This window comes from Apostichopus japonicus, chromosome 10, assembly GCF_037975245.1.
Source record: "Apostichopus japonicus isolate 1M-3 chromosome 10, ASM3797524v1, whole genome shotgun sequence".
Taxonomy (NCBI): Eukaryota; Metazoa; Echinodermata; class Holothuroidea; order Aspidochirotida; family Stichopodidae; genus Apostichopus; species Apostichopus japonicus.
Genome location: NC_092570.1, coordinates 10,660,452 through 10,680,983, shown reverse-complemented (window position 1 = coordinate 10,680,983; position 20,532 = coordinate 10,660,452). Strand labels below are relative to the sequence as shown.

The window sequence follows — 20,532 nt, the reverse complement described above, 5'->3', positions numbered from 1 at the left end:
GTATTTCAGTATAAACAAAACGACACGTCAATTTCCGTGAGGAAATGTAAGCCATTGTATCGGGTAAATGGACATGGGATGTTCATGGTGTAGCGTTGCTGATAGTTGACAAAAGTATGTAATAGTACCCATATAAATTTTCTATGGTAATACCTAAATGGTAAGTGGAGGCCATGGCTGCGGGGTCATTGTGAGGACATCACGATTGTTGTCGTCACTAGGGGGTTTCCCAGAATTGTTATTGTTTGGAATGATAGTGCACAGAGTTGAATTGGGTTATTCTGAGTTTTGTTAAGACCTCATGTGAAGTGAATGTATATTTCATTGAAAGGTATATATGTGTAATAATTAGTTCTGCCAAACTGCAAATTAGGTGGAATCATCTAAAAGTCCTGGACTTAGATCACGACTCATATGCCTAAGATAATAAGTTGCCCATTAAAAGATACTACATAAGATGCCTAAGGAGAGCAGGTTACTGTCTATACATGTTCCGGTTATATTTTACCTTTCGTCGTTTATATGATCCAATATACTGAAATAAATTGTTGCATTATTACCTGTGTTCAAGGTTACGTGTAGATGTCCAAGCTGTCAAAGTATGGACACAAGGGTCCTAGAAAGTTATTATGGGGTAATGTGACATGATTGTCCAGTACCAAACGAGACCATGCAACCAAAATGGGATTGCTACAAAGTGCTTGATACTGCTTGTGTGATACCGCGGACAGATATCATTGGTATCTGAGAGTTAGTTGGCGCGGTACCTACCCAATGTGAGTGTGAAACGAGTTGTGTAGTTACTAGATGGTGAGCATTTGGAGCTGAAAACTGCTAGTGGGGATAAAATGCCCCATCTGGCATGGATTCAAACAGATCTGTCTATAGGGGGCAGTAGTGGGCTTGACGTTCCCATACTAGTATATCTGCATGGGTCGATGAGCCTTTCTCTTACTGGTTATTATGTGATTGTTCTCATCTATTAAATAGAGATGAGGACAGGGGAAATGCACCTTACTTGGGGCAATTCCGGGAAGGAGTAAGGGTGACATAGATGCTATAGTCCGTCACATGCTGGACGAGTCCGAGCAGGATTACATCGAGCTTAGGTCCCCAAACAAATATCTAGTCATGCCAGGAGGGAAGTGTGTGGAAGACGAAGTAGAGTTAAAATTTTATGGTAAGAAAACTGTGCTAGTGATGAACTGCAAGGTCTGGAAATACCAGAGGTCATGGTCAATGTTCAAAGAAGGATTGCAAGTTACCAGTCAATAACATGACTGTTCGGGATTTACCACTACCAAAGCGTACAGGTATCGGACATAGGACCTAACGGTGACTGTCAACTGGGAGAATGTTTGTCCGTGTGTATGGACAAGCAAGGAACAGGGATAGGAAAGGTCCACGGGTAGTGACAATCCTAACAAGTGGGTGGGTTTAACATACTAGACCGACTCTCAAAGTGGCAGCCAAGCAATCCTAAAGGGTGAGTGTCAAGTCTTCACACTTGACAGTTAAGACATATGGGGGACCGCTCAGACCAACAAATGAAGATAACACTAAAGACAGAGATCCTGTCCAGAAGAATTATACTAGGATCCCTCTCCCCCTTTTCAAGGAAGTTAAAAAGACTTGGAGGACCTCCTGACGAGGCGGGAGTGGATCACAAAATCAAATTATTCTTCACCAGTTGTATGTGTGAGGAAAGGGATGGGTCCCTGCATTAATGCGTTGAATATAGCGAACTCGACAGCAGATGATCGACAACCTATCCCTAAAACTCATGACATACTTGATGGCTTAAACGACAGCACTTGGTTCAGTACACTTGACAAGGGCAGAGCTTACCATCAGGGCTATATCCATCCTGACAGCCAGCATCTGACAGCCTTTGTAACCCCGTGGGGTCTCCATGGGTGAAGGAGGATCCCATTCGGTTTGCAAAATCCACCTGGGGAATTTCAATGCTATATGAAGGAATGTCTAGAGGGATTGAATAACGATATAGCCTATGCTTTGTCTACCTGAACGATGTCCTGGTTCACGGTTGCACATTCCAGGAACATCTACGAAACCTACAGACAGAACTCAAAACGTTGAGAGAACATGGAATCAAGCTGAAAGTAAGTAAATGTGAGATGTTCCAAATATATGGGAGGTATCTTAGAAAGATAGTTAGTATGGACACCAAGTTGACCCTGCTGACCTGGCACCCATCTTGGCACTGAAAGACAAGAAGCCAACCAGTGGGGGAATTAAGAGAACTAGGTTTTCTTGGCTACTATCGTAGGTATATATAGAGTTCTTCAGCAATAGCAAGTCTGTTATTCAAGTTATTACATAGTGGAATGAGGAAGAAGAAAGGAAATACTGAGGTTGCCGGATGAAGAGAAACAACCGCCTCCCAAATGCAAACCAGAAAATAATTTGGACAGATGAGCAACACTTCAAACTTTGCAACTTGATTGATCGACAGAATGTCCAACCAGTGGCAGTGATGGCGTTCTCAAACTTTTCACTGCCGTTCCTCTCAATACCGATGCCTCATTGGCGGGACTTGGATCGGTCTGGTATCAAGAGCAGGAGGGAAATTTGAGGCTGATTGCGTTTGTGTCTCGTACACTGACGCCAGCAGAAAAAAATACCATTCAACTAAACTAGAATTTCTGGCTTTAAAATGGGTTGTTACGGAAAGGCTCAGCGATTAGGTCCTGTATGCTAGCCACTTTGTTGAATATACAGATAACAATCCGTTAACATGTGTTATGTCCACAGCTCGGTTAAAGGCCACAGGACAGAGGTGGGTAGCCAAACTCTCAAACTAACGGTTTGATATCCGATGCCAACCTGGAGGTAAAAACCACGATGCGGATGTCCTCTCACCAATGCCCCCAAGAACGAGATGGAGAGCTACTGAGAGGAGTGTATTTGGAGGGTGCCTTACAGACTATGTCAAACTGAGTGGAAGCAAACTCCCAAGGAGCAGTAGTATATGCAGACTCCATAACTGCTGATGTTAACAATCTGGAGATTACAACAACGTCGATTGTAACACCTGTGTTGCCTAGCATCACTTTGGATAAATTAAAAGCTCCTCAGGCTAACAATTAAGTGCTGGGGGAGGGTAATGCATTACAAAGGTTGGAGACACAAATTAATGTATAAGGAAGGAAAGGGGTGAAAATCCTCAAGTCCAAGCACTTTTGAATAAGTGGGGAGAATTGAAAATGTTCACTGAGGGACTCCTGAAGTGGATGACAAAGAACACAGACCAAGTAATCCTGCCATCAAAATATAAGACTTAAGTGCTAAAACAATCTCAATCATAAACTGTTGCATTATTGCACTTGTTCAAGGTAACATCAAGTTTTCCTTGTTCTCTCTTCTCTCTGGCGGCGTATTAGTTTAGCGGCCTGGCATAACAGAACTATCATAAATAGTGTTGTGGTTGTGTTACCTGTACCTAGAGTTGTAACAAGTCATTCCAGTTTAAGGTCAAGCATTATCATATACAAATCTATTTTCTGACACAATTTTTGGCAAAATACACATCTGACTTAAGAAGAAAGATATCCTGAAGCTGTTTAACTAACAACCTTGTACTCAACATCTTTCGTGACTATCAATTAATTCTGTGAAGTATTTTCATAAAAAGGAGACATTGACATCGGGTTTTCGGCTTTAATATATGACTCCACTGCTTAAATGTAATTAAGAGCAACTTTTGGTGAATAATGGTTCATTACTGTGAGAAACATTTGTATAGTTCTAAACAATGCTTTTGAGGACCTCCCAATGTCCTTTGAACTTAGATGTCTAATAGACCACACATGGCCCATCACAGCTGGATTATTATCATTAAGTTTCATCAACACTATTAATGTAATAATGTAAGAGAATTCGCATTTGCTGAATTGAGGCCAGACAGTATGGCTAAACGTTGTTAGATATCACATGTCAATTGCAAATGCTTGGCTGGTGTAAGTGATGAGAAATGCCTAGTAATGACATTTTACTAGCTCTATCTGTGTTAAGATATTTCAATTACATTTGTACATATTGTACCGTACCTGAAGACACAAATTTTTGTTATTTCTGTCATCTGTTTGGCATAGAGTTAGCAAAATAACCTTTCCAAAGACCTTTGCTCTTTAACTACAGCACACTCCCTGGATAAAATACCAATGTTTTCTGGTAGAGGAAAAATGAGATAAAATGCTTCCATCAGTATGAAGATCATCCTCCTTCCAAGCATATTAGTAAATACCATGTCTGGGAATTGCTGGTATTTACCATCTTAATGATGCAGTATGTTTGTTAGCAATGTCATGATCTAGGCACTCTTCCAATGTGATGTAACGGGGAATGTAGTCTTCTCAGCATTGTGATCCCAACTGGTCGTCCTTGATCTTCAATCCCCTGGCAATCAAATATACTTCACAGGATCTCACCTGAAGCTTATAACTCGACACCGATCAACGGTTTGCAACACACCGTCATACTTTCATCATGGCTTGTGTCAAAGTTTCAAATGTGCCTTTATCGTTCTTGGATGAACACTGTTTCCCGAGGGTAAAGCTTAGCCGCCATTAAGGTACTGTCAATGTCAAGAATACAAAGGCGACGTAATGGAAAATTGGTTACAAGCTCATACCTCTCGTTGCTAAATCCTTCTTTGATAACAAATCCTTGGAGATCCTGTGATGAAAATTGAGAAAAAATACTAATTTAAAGTGCATACTGATGAACTGAGTTATAGTCTTTGTAAGGCATTGGTAGTAAACATTCTGTTGTAATAACAGTAGAAAAGAGCCACCAGGAAATATTGATATATAAAGAAACCTTGCAATTTAAAATGTACTTTCTGAGAAGATAAGTGTGCAAATACCAATATGACTGCAGCAACAAAAATAACACATGATATAATTTAAAATGGTTCCAGTCCAAAAACAGTACTTTTGTTACTCCAGGTGACAGTGCATTGAAAAGACTTCTCTGTCAAAATGGTTTAAATATTGTAAACTGTTGTTAAGTTGCCACCACCATATAACTTTAAATGACATACATAAGATGCCAGATTAAGATATACCACTGAATGATATTTGTCTACTGGACATCAACCAAGCTTTAAGTGGACTGACTATGATGTGATACAGTAACATTTGCTTAAACCAAAACATGTGAGAAAATTCCATTCAGGCAACTTCATTTGCACATTTGAAGTTTTCAGTTGCAAACTGCTGGAATTTTCCTTGCACAGTGTAGGGGGTGGGGATTAGGGTTAAAGGGGGTGTTCCGGGGTGTTAGAATATAGGTCTTTAGCTGATGCTACCAAAGCTTTAGTTTCTGATAGCCATCAAGTATTTCTTGATACTGACATTCACTAATTTGATCTTCATGACCTGTAGACACATGCATTTTGTTTGCTTTATATAACACTTTTTGTATTCAAACTGAATAGTACCTATTTTCAACAGAATTACTCCATACCATTAAACTGGAATGCACATATCTCTAAACAAAGTTATGGAAATGTATTATTAATAAATCATCTCATGGCTTGCCTGCTCACTTCAATCCTTTTTCTGTTAACTTTCATATTTTGACTGACCCTTAATGTATCCATTGGTTTGAAGGTAACTTCTTTCCTCTTGCCATCAGGGAACCTCAAAACAATTTTAACTTCGTCTTCTTCATCAACGCTTGTTTCCTCTCCATCCTTAGAATCAGAATCAGGGACAGAGGATAAACCGTTGTCAGAGTTTATGGTTATTACGTCTACACGTTGGGAAGTATTTGCATTTGGTTCAGATGATTTGGAAGTTAATGACAAAGAATTTTTCTTTTTCCGCTGACTTTGCTTTTCTCCATTTGTTTTCTCCGAATCACTCTCACTAAAAGAAAATCCATCATCGCTGACACTTATTTCACTTTCTGAATCAATGTCTGTTACTTTGAGAGTTTGGTCTGCATCTGAGGTTAAGTCTATGGTTGTATTACCACAGGGTTCTAACGGAGACTTGTTCTCTTTAGTTAAAGATGAGCTTGGCCCTGAACTTTCACATGACTCGGTCAGAGGTTGGCAAGATTCTTCTAATGAGGCATCAATGGCAGCTTTGAGTTGTCGTTCTTCATCAGCATCAACTATGCTCTCCTTTGAAAGGAAATCAGAATTTTAATTGAAGTCAATGGGTGAAATTACTACACATGAGTAAGAATTACACGTAATGATACTGACTGGTAACCAGTGTGTTATCACGTCAGGTCACTAGCTCACATTGGGGTTGACTCGAGTCAAATCTGGTGACTTGATTCGAATGAGTATACACATAACTTGACTGGATTCAAATCAGCAATCCTAAATGACTGGACTGGAGTCAAATCCAATATGACTTGATTTTATCCATCATCACTCCACTCGAATCAGACAGGAACCAGACAATCAAGATATGCACATGGCATTCTGTTAATTTTAGTCATGTTGCTTCAACATGTTATCAAAGACTGTAATTTTTGGAGAATTTGAGAAGTATGGCAAAGATGTACACTTTGCAAATATGTTGAACAAATGTGAGATAAAAAACAAGCCCACAACTTATTTGATTGCATAATAAGTTTGTTCTTGTATATATTTTAAGTTGATTGTCGTCATTTAAACAGACTGTGAACTGAAGACTATGACAAGTGACTACTCAACCAACACTGGGAACTTAATGAATATCAATGTAAGAGAAACTCTATGTGGTGTCTACAAGGTAAGAGGAAGACTGAATTAATGCACTTGACAAGTTTGACATTTAAGGTTCTCTTACCACTCTCACCTTCTTGCATGGTGGTGACTGCCCAGTTGCAGCATCAAAGCAGGGATAAGTTGTCAGAAAGTCCATAACTGAAGTGGAAACATTGTAGGAATAACACTCAAGTAGCTGGTTACATTTCACAACCATATTTTACATCCCAGAGGATTCACTCAATATACTAGTGAAAGGGTTTGTTTACAAAGTTTAAGCTTTGATCACAAATATGCAAATTATCTGGACATTATCCTGAGCAGCATTTTACGGTAACATCTTCGATCCAATTTTTTCAATACAAAGATGACCAGGCTTAGCTGATGATAAACATGTGGCATGAAGAGGCCAAACATCAATACTTGTTTTAAAAGTGCCATATTTTGTCACACTTTTGTGGGAATGCAGGTAGTGTAGATTTTGATTGTATTGATTCTATCATTAAATAAACTTGTTGTAGTTTGTGAGAAAACCAGCCTAAGGGTGGACTCAGCCTACCAATGTCTTCTAAACACTAAGCTTAATTCTGTGTTTGGCAACAATATCTACTCCTACACATAGAACTGTTCAGGGCAACAACCTCTCATAGTGGATGGATGAGAAATTGCTTTAGTTGATGATAACATATTCAACCAAGTACAACAAGTGCCACTGCCTCGGCACTGCCTCCACTAGCATTGCGTTCGGTACTTGATGACGACATGCATAACATTGTGAATCACAAGCTCACATGTTTTATGATTCTTATGGTCATGTTGCATTGTCATACAAAGCATTAATGGACAATGTAGTTTATATGCTACTTTGTGTTAATTATTGATGTATCATGTCCAAGTACTATGTATTATTAATGACCATTGATTCAGGACCATGATGGGTCTTATGAAGCTGAAATGTCTGATATGGCACAAAACCATCTAAGCTATAAATCAAGTCTGCAATAAATGTGTCTGATCAGACAACTGAAAGGAATTTACCAAGATCACAAAAAGCTACAGTATCCAGATGATGCCATGTTACCATCAGTTCACCTACACAAAAGAAAAAGAAGAATCAGTGATATACAGAACAAACTAAGCCCAAAATAGTTACCAAATTGACATCCCAATTAGAGTATTTTAGCATGTTGACATCCCATTGCCAGTATCCTACCATGTTGACATCCCAATGCTTAAGCATGTTAAACACCCAATAGGGGGAGGGGTACAGGGGAAAGCCCCAGAAGCTGTTGCATATTAATATATTTCATGTTGACTCATAGTGAGTTGGCAGTATATAAATAAATGTCAGAAAATGGGATTACTCTGAAATTTCTCTTCAGTGTATCTCAGAGCCCTTGTCAGAGCCAGGAGGCAAAGTTAGAAGAAACTACTAATTCTGTAGTTGTCTTGTTGACAATGTTGTCAAATTTTTACCTCTATTTTCCTGAAATGCCCATTGAACCTTAACAAAGAGCATCCGTGTCCTAGTAATCGATGGTGGATCTATGCATCACCAAATAGCTTTATATTGGGAATGCTCACAAAACTTGGCATCCAATGACTTCTAATGAACTTTGACCTCTAAAACCGCCTCTCCCCAAAGTGCATCTAAACAAGTAGCAGTCTGTAACTGACCTTAACTTTTGGAATTATCATGTTTACAAGGTTTTCAGACTTTGACTTCACCTCACGACCATTGCTCTGAATAATAGCAATATGGTATTGGTATGCACAAAGGTGGATCTAGGTAGGAAGTTATCAAAGCTCCATGTCTGCAGTTATTGTGCTTTACAAAGCGTTCAGGCATAGTCTTCTAGTGACTTGAAATGACAGTTCACCTCCAAAGAAAGTAATAGGGTCCTTTTACTCAATGAGTGAATCTATGTACCAAGTATGACATTCAGTCAAGCATTGCTTTTGGACTTAGAGTTTACAAAGTTTCAGTCATGACCTCTGTTGGGCTCATGAACTTTCATTTCCACAGAAAACAATTGGGTTCTTGTAGTCAATGAGGTGCTATAATGTACCAAGTTATAAGTTCATGCAAGCTTTACATTTGAAATTACAGTTTTTACAAAGTTTTCACCTCTACTGACCTATAACTTTGACCTTCACAAAAAACATTGATGTTCTTATAATTATTAAGGTAAGTATACATACCAACCAACATACATTTAGAGTTATCATGTTCTTAAGATATTTAACTGTGAGTTCTATTGACCTCAAATGAACTGTGACCATACATTTCTTATACTATACTAGATCTACACATCATATAAGAAATTCACCACAACTTAAATGTTGGGTAATTGTGTTTACTAAACTTTTCAGACTTTCACTTATAATGGCCACCAATGATATTTTACCGGAAGCAAAAAAGGTGTATTTACTAAGGGTTGACTCCATATATCATGTACAGCCTTCAGCTAACTAAGCTTACAAAGGTTTCAGACATTGACTTGCATTGCCCTCAAATGTTCTTTGTTCAGTTTAGATACCATTTGAGGCCATGCAGATTGGTTAAATGTTCTTACCAGTTCTTGGGTCAAGAATAGCAACATATGGATATTCTGAGACATTATAGAATTGAGAATATTTAAGTCCATCTTCACTATCATGAAATACCTGTGCGAAGCAAAAAAGTAAGAAGGACATTTATTTGTTTACATAATATACTTAATATTTCAAATGTATTTTTTGCTTACATATTTGTTGAAATAAAACTCACTGTACCTGATGTTTGAATAATTTGATTAAAATGATGTTGTGTTGTGCAGAGATTCTGTTGAAAAGGTAAGGTGAAGCCAGGGTGTATGCGGTGCCTCACTCCATCTAAAGCCATTGAGGAAGGCGGTTCATTAATACGTACTTGAGTGTCTGGAAAACACTGGGCTAGGGTAAATTTAAATAATAGGGAGGGCCTATAGAATGATATATTTGGAAAGACAACACTATATTAGCCCGCTGACCGGCCAAATGAAGAAGGGTACCAGTACCTCGAGGCTTAGTTGTAGTCACTGTTGATTTTGTGTACATATTGTGTACATATTCTTAACTTGTACCTAAGTAAACATTATTGATCTCTGTGAAGACATCACAGGTCGAATATGATAGTAATAGGGAAGAAGATTAAAATGCTATAAAATATGTATTTAAGGTAATAAAAGTAGTTGTTCACAAGTTCTAACCTACAGGAGATAGAGCTGAATTCACAGAGAGTGTTAGTTGCCTTAAAGTCTCAATACGTGTTTGCTGATGAATTTCGGAAAACAAACTTCCGAAGCAGATTCAATGTTTCTTATTCTAAATGCACTCTGACCAGGTGGGTGTAATGGGAAAAAGGTGTCGCAATCAAAAGAAATTTATTTCTGTTGCCCTAATGGCGGGAACGATTTACCGTAAAATTACTGCGACCGCCCATATCAGCATGTTCATAACACAAATTTACCCAATTTTCAGGGAGGAAACGTCTGAAAACGCCTATTTATTCTTTGCAATAGACTGAAATGACACAATTTTGCAAGCTACATTGGTAAGACTGAAAGAAAGATACTATTGAAGAGAATGGACCTAACACAGGCTAGCCACCAAAGTGAAAGTAATCCATCACCATCTCAGGATTCCATCAACCTTCAGCAAGTAATCAAGACAGATACATGCATGGATGTTAGTGAGGTCAAATGTTATGATCTCATATAAACTTAAAGCATTTATCTGCATTTATCTTACTTACATTGTATTATCCAAGTACATTTATAAAGGTAATTTCAGAGATATATGATTAGGAAGTTTATGTTCACTGATTAATATTCATGATTTGTACACACAAAAACAACACGGTTGATTGTACGAATGCAGTGTGACAAATTTGATGAATATTACTGACATAAAGTTGGAGCCGTCATGAAAATGTGCTTATTATGTACCAACATGACCATACCAGCATGAACCCAATTTTACGTTAAGCCCCCCCACTCATTAATATTCATGGGATGAGAACCAAGAATGATAGGGCACATTTACTCATCATGGGGCATCTATCTACCCAGTATCACATTGATTTAAACTTGTGGTTGTTGAGATATCATGTTTACAAGCTGTTTTTGACAATTCCCCATTAAGCCCCAACAATCCATAAATATTAAAGCGGTTAAATTGTTGTTGCAAAGAACTGTACTCACTATGTAGTTACATCACCATACCAAGTATAAACTAAATCAGACATACGTTTGCAGAGATATTGACATTTTAAAAAGGTTATGTTAAGGCCCAATTTTTGAAGAACTCCTTCTTTTCTATGCCACATCATCTAAGAATATCCAAAAGATTTAACAATCTACTCACCTGCCAAAATACAAATGATTCTTTTATGATACTCTTCACAGTTGGATCACTCCAAACATCTCGATTCAGTTTCTGACAATTGAACTCCTGCGTATTTTGAACATTAACCATAAGCCACTTGCCAGCACTTTGACCAGCCTCACGTACCTACAAAATCCAAATATGAAAATAATGTGACATCTGTAATCAAAAGAATGAAGTAATGCACTTGTACGAACTCACATGTAAAAATCATTAACATTGGTGCTAACCTCCTCCTTGAAACATAACATTAAAATTAAAAAGTATTTTTTTCAGAGGTACTAAAATAGAGCCAACATATAGCCAAAAGCCACAAAATTTGCTACTAGAATTTGTCAGCCCGGTAAATACATTTATATGGTAACCATCAGTTGCATGAAGCATAAGCTAAAACAGATTACAATCAAAATATATATTAACAAGTCCTATTAAATTGCAGAGCTGCAAAATTTTAATTCAAACTAATTTATTGAAATTATTACTTACTCCATTATTTATTTAACTTTTAAACTGTGATTTATTTAGTTTTGCTTTCCTGATTTATTTCAACATGACATGTTATATATTGCTGGTAATTAAAAAATGAAAAATATCAGGATATGAATTGAGAAGTTACAAAATGCTTTGTACATTTCTAGCCAAAGTTTTGTCTCTTCCCTAATACTGTGTTGGCATATGCCTTTTAACTCAACAAAAATAGGTTCATTGATTAAAAAAAAAAGCAAAAACAAAGAAGAAGAGAAGTAATTAGTTTCTATGTTGTGCCATGTCTGAAACAACTACAACAAGATATTTTGTCACATTCACATCTTCATGTAGTGTACACTTCAAGAGACTTGTGCAATTGCTGAATGTTCAATTGTTTCTGTGTTTTTGATAAAGCTGTTACACATTAGAAAAGGGGTTTATCCTCAAGTTCAAAGCTAGTGTCCACCTTAGGTTCTGAACAAGTTTTTAGAAGTAACAAGGAAGAAAAGTGTTGTAGGGTATTCTTCCTAATCAGAATCAACCAGTTGTAGGCCTACTGACAGGGAAAAACTTTGTTTGAAGTAACAATGGAGATAGAATAGTCTCGATATGAGATTAGACTGTTGGTGAAAACTATTATTTAATTCACTTTGTTTTACCTTTTGAATTGTAGAAAGTTGGTTTCAATAACCTGTTGCTTCTAACTTTAAAATACTGAAATTACTACAGGCAGTGACTTGTGAGAATAACTTAAAATCACTTTGAGCTATCTTACAATGTCAATCAACATTGAATTTGTTTTTATTTTAAACATTTTGGGACCCTGTGAAAGCTGATTCTCTCTCCAATAGGATTACTACACCCACTTTAAAATTCACCTCCAAGACGATTCTCTGGAATAGCAGTTAAATTTCCTAAGGAGATGGTAATGAAAGAACAAAATTAGTGATTTGAGCTATGTTCTAAAGTACTAAGTGATTACACGTCTGTAAGTATGTCCATGGAGTGTATTCTTCATGCATTTACATGGCATGGTCGTATAAAATAAAAAGTTCTTACTGCATGAAAGGATCCTGAAAACATCAGATCAATGGGAGGTCTGAACAGATCTTCTAAAGTTTTCCTCTTGCTTTTTGAAGATGAAGCTATTTGACCAGTCCTAAGCATCTCTTCCTGATGTCCTGTGGAAATATTACCAAATTATTGTCAAGACAAAAAACTAAATGAGCTTGGACGCTCATTTAAGTAGTTTTGAGTCCTGTTTATCAGGAATCAAACACATAAATTACAGAAAAAAATACTTTTTGACAGTCAGATAATGTTCTATTGTTTGTTTCACAAGAAAAGCTGAAATATTCAAACTTTTGGAAATCTATTTTCACATGTCTAGTTATTTTTAATATTGGTCAATAGTCAGTGGTGAGCTATCAGAAGATCATTTTATAACCTTCCTTACTGACCGATTACAGACTGCATTCCTCTTGGCTGCACTGAGAGCATGGTTGTATGGATAGCAATAGTTGGTACTATAGCCCATCTGTTCCTTACACAATCTACCTGTACATGATCAAGGTACAATAGCTTTACAATAACTATATATACCACTTATGAAAAATGATCATTTTGATCCCCTTGAACCTGTTGTAAGGTATGCACATATGATCTAGCATAGCTTTGTTAGTAGATTCTACAGTTATTATAGCTATTTATCTATATTGCATCTTGTCAACCACCATTGACTACAAGTTTGTGCTCTATTTAAACAAATTCCTTTACAGTCTGAAAAGATGTGGCCTCAGAATATCACAACATAATACTTTGAAGTGAGCAACTGCCAACACCAGTTAGCAAATATTTAGGAAGAATTAAAGAACTCTCACTCGTTTCTGCAGCAAAGTCTCGGAAGGGATCAAAAACAGAGCTTTTGCCTCCCCTTGGGCGACGTCTAGGTGGAACTGGAAGAGGAAAGTTTTGTGAAGAGTTCTTGGGAATTCTTTGGAAAATTGAAGATAACTCTAATTCCCTGTACCTCTAAGGAAATGAAATGTTAGTTGGTTACTTTCTTGAAATCTTGGAAACCCTGTTCACTACTACTGTACTTCTTCTGAGTACAACTTTGCATAGTAATTCAGGAAATAATTCCTTAACTTTTATTTTCAAAACTGTTTCACTTGTTTTCATTATATATAGACAAGTACAATTTGTATCATTTTTAATACTGAAAATAGTTGGTTTCTCTGTACAAAAATAGCTAGAGATATTTCTGTTGTGTAGTATTGTTTTGTAGCACTTTGCAGTACTTAGCAGATAAATTATTTACTGAGATTCCAACAATAAATACACTTCTACAGCATGTCGTATGTTAGCATGATGATTCAAATGTTTTTTTTAGTTACTTAAAGCTTGTCGATACATGTGTAAGGAATGATCAATTGAAATATGACATTATACACAGATGCTGATAGAGCAACACAAAAGTTTAGGGTAGTGAGACTTAATCAATAATAAGTTACCTATAATATCCAGCTTCTGTTTAGTTAAGGAACAGTTGAAAGATTTGCTCCTTGATACATTTTTGCTGATCAATGTCAGTTGGTTTCCAGGTTCATGCTCATTATGCATAGAACGTAAAATCCGACTGTGTTATGCATGTGTATGTATACTATGCCTAATATAATGCATGATGTGCGATAGTTTGTTTAACAAAATTGAAACTACATGTATACTACAAACAGAACATTTAAACTAGCAACTTATACCCTACAATTGCTTTTAAAAACAAACACCAGGGCATAATTCATTCGGTAACGCATTGCAAAATGCTATCCAAATTGGCAATCTGCCATAAAAGTGCAGAGAAGTATAGCAGTTTTTGTGCACAGGTACCATACTATTTGTAAGGGATGTTCTGAGCATGAAAACTGCTACACAAACTATGAGCACTAAATTAATCCCCGAACACAGCAATACGTTCACCCAAATGGTGTGTTTAAGCTAGTATTATCGAGTGTGCACTTGTTCAGCCCTATGAGCCTGTCAGACAATATCCCCTTGAAGAAAATATTCCTGAAAATATTCTTTTTGTGGTTGTAAAATTCTTTAAACCACTTACACTTTTGCAGTAGCTTTGGACAAACGCAAGAACATTACCACTTTGTAGAGTATAGGACTTCCATATGAATGTTTTATGGTACAGATTTAATTGGTCTTTGAAGCCTGCACAGCAACTGGAGTAGATTATACCAAGTTAATGTAATATGACAGTAAATTGTCTATTTCTTCAATTGTTTTAAATGGCACAGTTGACCTATTCTCATATCTCCCATATCTTTATTTTCATTAACTTACTATTTTTGTGTGCTATATCATATTTGTTAGAAGATACCAATATTAGTCCTGCAACCTACCTAACTTTTGTTTTCTTTTGGTATCTCTACAATGCTGGCTCAGATCGTTTATAAAGGAAGAGCATCAAACCAAAACAAACGCTGTTGTACACTTTTTGCCATAATTAATGAAGGGTACACACAAACAAGGGAACAGCTTACCTGCCATTAAAGGCTGTGGGTTGAGTATATCCCAACGTCTAGGTATAGGAGGACGCACATTATCTCTAATGAAAGAATACAATGACAATAGTTGACACACAAATGTTTTACTTGCAAATCCCATCATGCAACTGTCTTGACCCTTCCTTTAATACAAACATGACACAGTATAAAATGATATGAATATGGAATGTTTCAAAAGATGTCTCTTTTCTCTGCTTCATAACATTTGTTACTCTTCATCAATCATTGGTTCCTACTGATTTTTGTATTATCACAAGTTATGCTGGTCAATCAAATTGACATGAATAAAGAAATCCCACCACAGGCAATTAACTGAAGATCACCCTTTCCATGTACTACACTATACGGTTAATTTTTACATGTTAAGGAGCCTTACTCAGCTTCTCCTGGGGTATTTATCACTTTATCTTGTTGGGATGTTTGGTTAATAGCTGTTTCAATGTCTCTGCTCTCACTAGAGCCGTCTGAAACATCAGGTCCGAGTCCATCAATTTGCATTGTGACTGCCATTTCAAGGTCACCATTTGTAACTTCTAATAGCTTCAAGCCAATTTCTTTGGAGGCTCCTGAAAGAGGAAAATACATTTAAGTTAAGGATTTTAGCTCAACATGCAGATAACAGATGATTAAACGTAGTAATAGGCTGTTCACTGAACCGAGGTTCATTACTTATGTACATTCATTACTTAAGTACAAACTCTTTTTAATGGACAAATTCAGTTAACATTACAATCCATATTCTCTTCTAAAGAAAATGTTACTTTTATTTCAGTTAGTGTGGGAATGGTGAGGGGTTAGCAGGGGCGTATCCAGGATTTTCTAACCCGGGGGGTGCGTATTACTATCTAAGCGGAGCGCCACCATCGGTTGGCTCGCAGCGTACAAGAAAATTTCTGGTTTTGACACCCCCCAGATCACCGGAAATGGCACATCTCGGGCTTGAAAATGACCAACTAGATGTTCACTTTTGCCTGAGTAACCAAGTATTTTCCTAATATTTTTTTCCCCATCCATAACCTTTTTGAAGATTGTCACCAGTCACCTATCATGTTCGACCTCATCGCATCTCATGTGGATCATTGCTTTTGTAGGTGATTCAACGTCGCGGCCCACAATACCCGTCAGCCCCACTTTTCAAGGTTTTAAGCCCATTATTCGTTCAAAATTTGAAAATTCACACTTCTTGTAAAATAAATTCACCTCAAAACATACCCATAATGTTGCACAAAATTGCTTCTATGGACAGCCAATACAGAAAAACCTCCACGTTTAGGATTGTTTGTCAGGGACATTTCGAAAATGCAGACACAGTTAATTTATTGGTGCATGGACGCACATCAGTCTTGGATAATGGTGAGGACGCGTGTCTGTTCTCTGATACTATCTACTGTAAGCGGAGCGCGACCATGGGTTCGCGCATAGCATACAAGAATTTTTTGGCAAAACGTCCCAGATCACCGGAAATAACACTTCCCAGACCCAATGGTGCTCCCAAACCTCCTTAAGTTTTAGATCTCATGGCTTAGAAATTTAGTTTGGGGAAATGCATGGGCATTTGCAGAAAAAAAAATCAGGGAACAAATAATCCAAGTAGACTTTTGTATATGATGGGTCTGGTTTCGTAACTCATCGGGAAGCGATTAGAGGGGTGGGCGTAGGGTTGTGGGGCGCGCGTTTTCATGCAGATGGGAACAATCTCAAGAAGTGATGGGTGCGTCCGCCCCACCCCCCCCCCCACTACATGATATTCACAGGAGATGTGCTAAATTCTCAAATCGCATGCGCAATTTATTTTTAGATTCATTGTATGAGTTACGGTACTAGGGGTGGGGTAACAATTAGCATTCAGTTCGCGTTGTATAACATTTTATTTCTGCATGACAGTGTTGAATCGAATGACATATGTCTAGTGCAGTTCGCATATAGGTTAATGGCATATGGGGCCTAATAGCGAAATGCGTCATGTTCCCCGACGACTCGGTCGAGGTCAAGACCAGACACAGTTGGTTTCATAGCACAATTTTACAATTGTTTAAGGCGTCCATACACACACACGCGTCATGATATACTATATATAGTATATATATATATAGTATATATATATATATATATATTTATATATATATATATACATTAGTGAGAGAGGAAAAATGGAAACGTCAAAAATGGAGTTGTCGGTGTAAGGGGTAGGCTGAGGCGCACGCCAGGCCCCTTCCGAAATCCTCGATCCGTCACTGGCTACCCTGTGTATATAATAGGGATCAGCACTGTAATTATGTCACTGTTCCTCTTTCTCTTCCTGGTGTCTTAGCATTTATCTTCTGTTCCCTCCTTTTTCTCTTTCTTCTTTTTCTTTTCCCTTCCTTCCTCTCCTTCCTCCTCTTTTACCCCCTCTTTTTTCCCTTTTTCTTCTCTCTTTTTTTCTCTCCTCTTTTTCTAACCCGGGGGGCGTGCGCCCCCAACGCCCCCCCCCCTGGATACGCGCCTGGGTTAGGTTAAGTTGTGGACAGGATGACCTTAAGTTATAAGATACGGTACCATTCAGCCTTGTGGAATAATTAAATTACATTTTCATTTGTTTTTCAATGCTGTGCTTGTTGTACAGCTACAACAAATGTTCCAGTTATATGGTAAGCGCATCTTACATTCCTTTGTTTGAATTTAAAAACTTTTTCACAGTTGTCACACATTTTCTAATATACTTAGAACACAAAATAATATGGATCTTGGAACTTCATACTTGTTAAATACAACAGCCTTGGAATGAAGGTGACATAAAAAACTTTTAAAAGTTAACGGTTAACATTTTGGTACAGGTAGTGCCGATTAAGTTTCGCCCTTTGGGAAAAATCTCGGCAAGGTTCCTACCGCGGAAAAACAATACCAGAGAATGCTTTTACTTATGAAATTTCACATAGAGGAACATTCTCTGACCTCCCTCTTATGGTAATTTTGCATGTCTTTTGCGACAAAGCAAAAATTGGAACACTAATTGCGGATGTGTTCAAAGATCGTTCATTCTTTCACAAGGCATACTGTATTTCCCTCCGTCATCTGGTTTATAAAGCATGGGACGTGATTGGGGGACCTTTCCGACACCATTAGGGGCCAAACTTCAATTCTCTTCATAAGCAGATGGTCAGCAGTGCTCAGCACCCTCAGGGGGTTATTCATATACTTTGTTACAGTTCATATGTGAAACCGTTGGTTGAAGTGGAAAAAAATTGCCTCCAAAAAGTGTTGTCAACCTCCACAAACTATACATAACAGCCGCTTTGTTATTCATGTTAGTTTTTTGCTTTCTTTTGACAGATTTGACAAAAAGTTACACAAGTGTTAAAGATTTTATAACTCTCTATATAGTGAGTACAGCCACAGCACTGAAACAGCAGTACCTCCAAGATCGTCTGTTTACAGATTAGTTGTTGACAATGGCTTCTACCCAAATGCAGTAGAGAGCCCTATAACTGGATACGAAATAGTTTTTCCTAAATATTGTTAAGAGACCCTCCACATCACACAGTTTTGAATCAAGTGTTCTGTACTTGGGGGGCTTGTAAAACCTTAGTATCGTATAATGGACTGCAAATGGTTGGAAGACATATGGCTGAACTGTGTCTTCTGGGGTGTGAGGAGAGGATTCACTGCACAGTATCACCCGCGGAGTAACTGGGTGTAGACTTGAGAGAGTAAATAGGAATCTAGTTTCCATGTTATGTTGCTTTGTGGGGGGATGATCATACCAGATGGGATACCTATGTTATGGAGTTCATGTTTGCACTAAATTCTTTTCAGCATGAAACAACTGGTTTTCCTCCTTCAGGGTTCTTACAACCGAGAATTCAAGGGCCGGGGATTGGGTGGAGGAGCCCCCCCTTTGATGGGGAGGAAGGACATGTTGGAAAAAGCATGTGCAAACATGATAAGACACAGCCGTAGGAATAGGGTAGCATATCATGCAGGGAGTTCCATGGTAACGGTTGAAGTTGGGGATAAGTACTTTTGAAAAGTCACCCTAGGCTATATCATATGTTAAAAGGAATTTTCAGCTAAGTTGGCCCCAAATTGGAGAGGACCATACATTACTAATATCTACCATTTGTCACCAGTTAATTTCTATATTCAATTCGAGGATGATAAGAGAGTTGCACATGTCGAGCAGTTGAAGATTGTTGTTTAAATGTTGATGATTGTTGTTTAAATGTTTAATCTTTAAATTTGTTCTTTCACTTTGTTGTTTAATTGTGATTTCCAGGTTTTCAGAGTGGATGATGTTGTAAGTTTGTTTGTTCACTTATAGTTGTTTACTTTTAAAGGGTGGGGTGTTGTACAGTAGTTGTCACAATGTAGGTAGGCCTCGGTCATACTACTGTAATTAGCGTCAACAGGCCCATTTCACGACAACTCACGACAACAAGTTTAAAATACCATCAAATACAATATTTGTAATCAGAGTGTATCTGGAAACACGTTTAAAACTGACTGAAACCATCGTGCATACATATTTTTCACAGGACACTAATTTTGTCGTAAAAATAGTCAACTTTCTCCGTCCGTAGAATTGTATGACGTGATGCTATTGCGCTTGCGCAATGACTTTGGACCGTGAGTTGCCGTGAAATGGGCCTGTTGACGCTAATTAGTACGACCCGTAGGCCTAGGCCTTTAAGTTTTAATGTAGGTAATATACAGGAATATATTGTTATTTATTGGTTTGATGCGAGACAAAACTATGGTACTAATTTAGAATCCGTACCATTCGACCCTACGTCCTAACCCCTAACCCTACTTCCTATAACCCTACTTCCTAACCCCTAACCCTACTTCCTAACCCTACTCCCTAACCCTACTTCCTAACCCCTAACCATATTCTGCCGATTCGAGGTAAGCTTTCCCATTCATATGGTACGGATTCTAAAGTTAGGCCCAAACGATATATCATAGTGACACTGACATCCAAAGTGTGGATTCCTAGTTAATGTCGGCTCTACACTACTAGTACAGCCTAGGCTACGCATAGCCTTACTGTTAGTGTGAGTTTAAGGATCTGCTTAGGCCTAGCATTAAAATGCTAAATTTCCATGCCATTGCAGTAACATAACAATGACATTGTGATGATGTGAAGCTAACTAAGTTAAAGTGATATAATATTTATCGAGGCTTAAGTGTCTTGCATATTCTACCTGTGACCACAGAAAATTGCTCAGCTAACTTCTCCATCTTCAGAATCTTTTCAAAATCGAGATCCCGGGGAAATCGACAACTCTCGATCAGATATCTACGTTCGTTTGTTAGCGCCGACCTATCGGATTTGTGATGTGATGCCTATTCATTAGGTTGACCCTGTGTCACTTC

General features: G+C 37.8%; 1 protein-coding gene across 2 annotated transcripts; it reads right to left on the bottom strand.

Moving 5' to 3' along the window:
- Window positions 1–3,667: 3,667 nt before the first annotated feature.
- Window positions 3,668–20,519, bottom strand: LOC139975003 (UBX domain-containing protein 7-like). Of its 2 annotated transcripts, none has more exons than XM_071982589.1 (11): window positions 20,361–20,519; window positions 15,554–15,743; window positions 15,154–15,218; window positions 13,486–13,560; window positions 12,665–12,786; window positions 11,117–11,263; window positions 9,307–9,397; window positions 7,769–7,822; window positions 6,813–6,889; window positions 5,612–6,154; window positions 3,668–4,698 (listed from the first exon to the last, which is right to left on the bottom strand). In XM_071982589.1, exons 1-11 carry the CDS (start codon window positions 20,395–20,397, stop codon window positions 4,540–4,542), a joined length of 1,560 nt encoding a protein of 519 aa, XP_071838690.1. In that variant the 5' UTR covers window positions 20,398–20,519; the 3' UTR covers window positions 3,668–4,539. The 2 variants fall into 2 exon arrangements, with proteins under 2 accessions (XP_071838690.1, XP_071838691.1); XM_071982590.1 differs by having other exon boundaries at window positions 6,822–6,889.
- Window positions 20,520–20,532: the final 13 nt, after the last annotated feature.

Excerpts from the sequence above, each read along its gene's own strand:
- LOC139975003 (XM_071982589.1), bottom strand. The coding sequence starts at position 20,397 with ATGGAGAAGTTAGCTGAGCAATTTTCTGTGGTCACAG. Across the intron at positions 12,787-13,485 it reads AGACTTTGCTGCAGAAACGA|GACATCAGGAAGAGATGCTT; the intron begins GTGAGAGTTCTT and ends ATATTTCCACAG. Across the intron at positions 6,890-7,768 it reads TGTAGCTTTTTGTGATCTTG|TTATGGACTTTCTGACAACT; the intron begins GTAAATTCCTTT and ends TTTCCACTTCAG.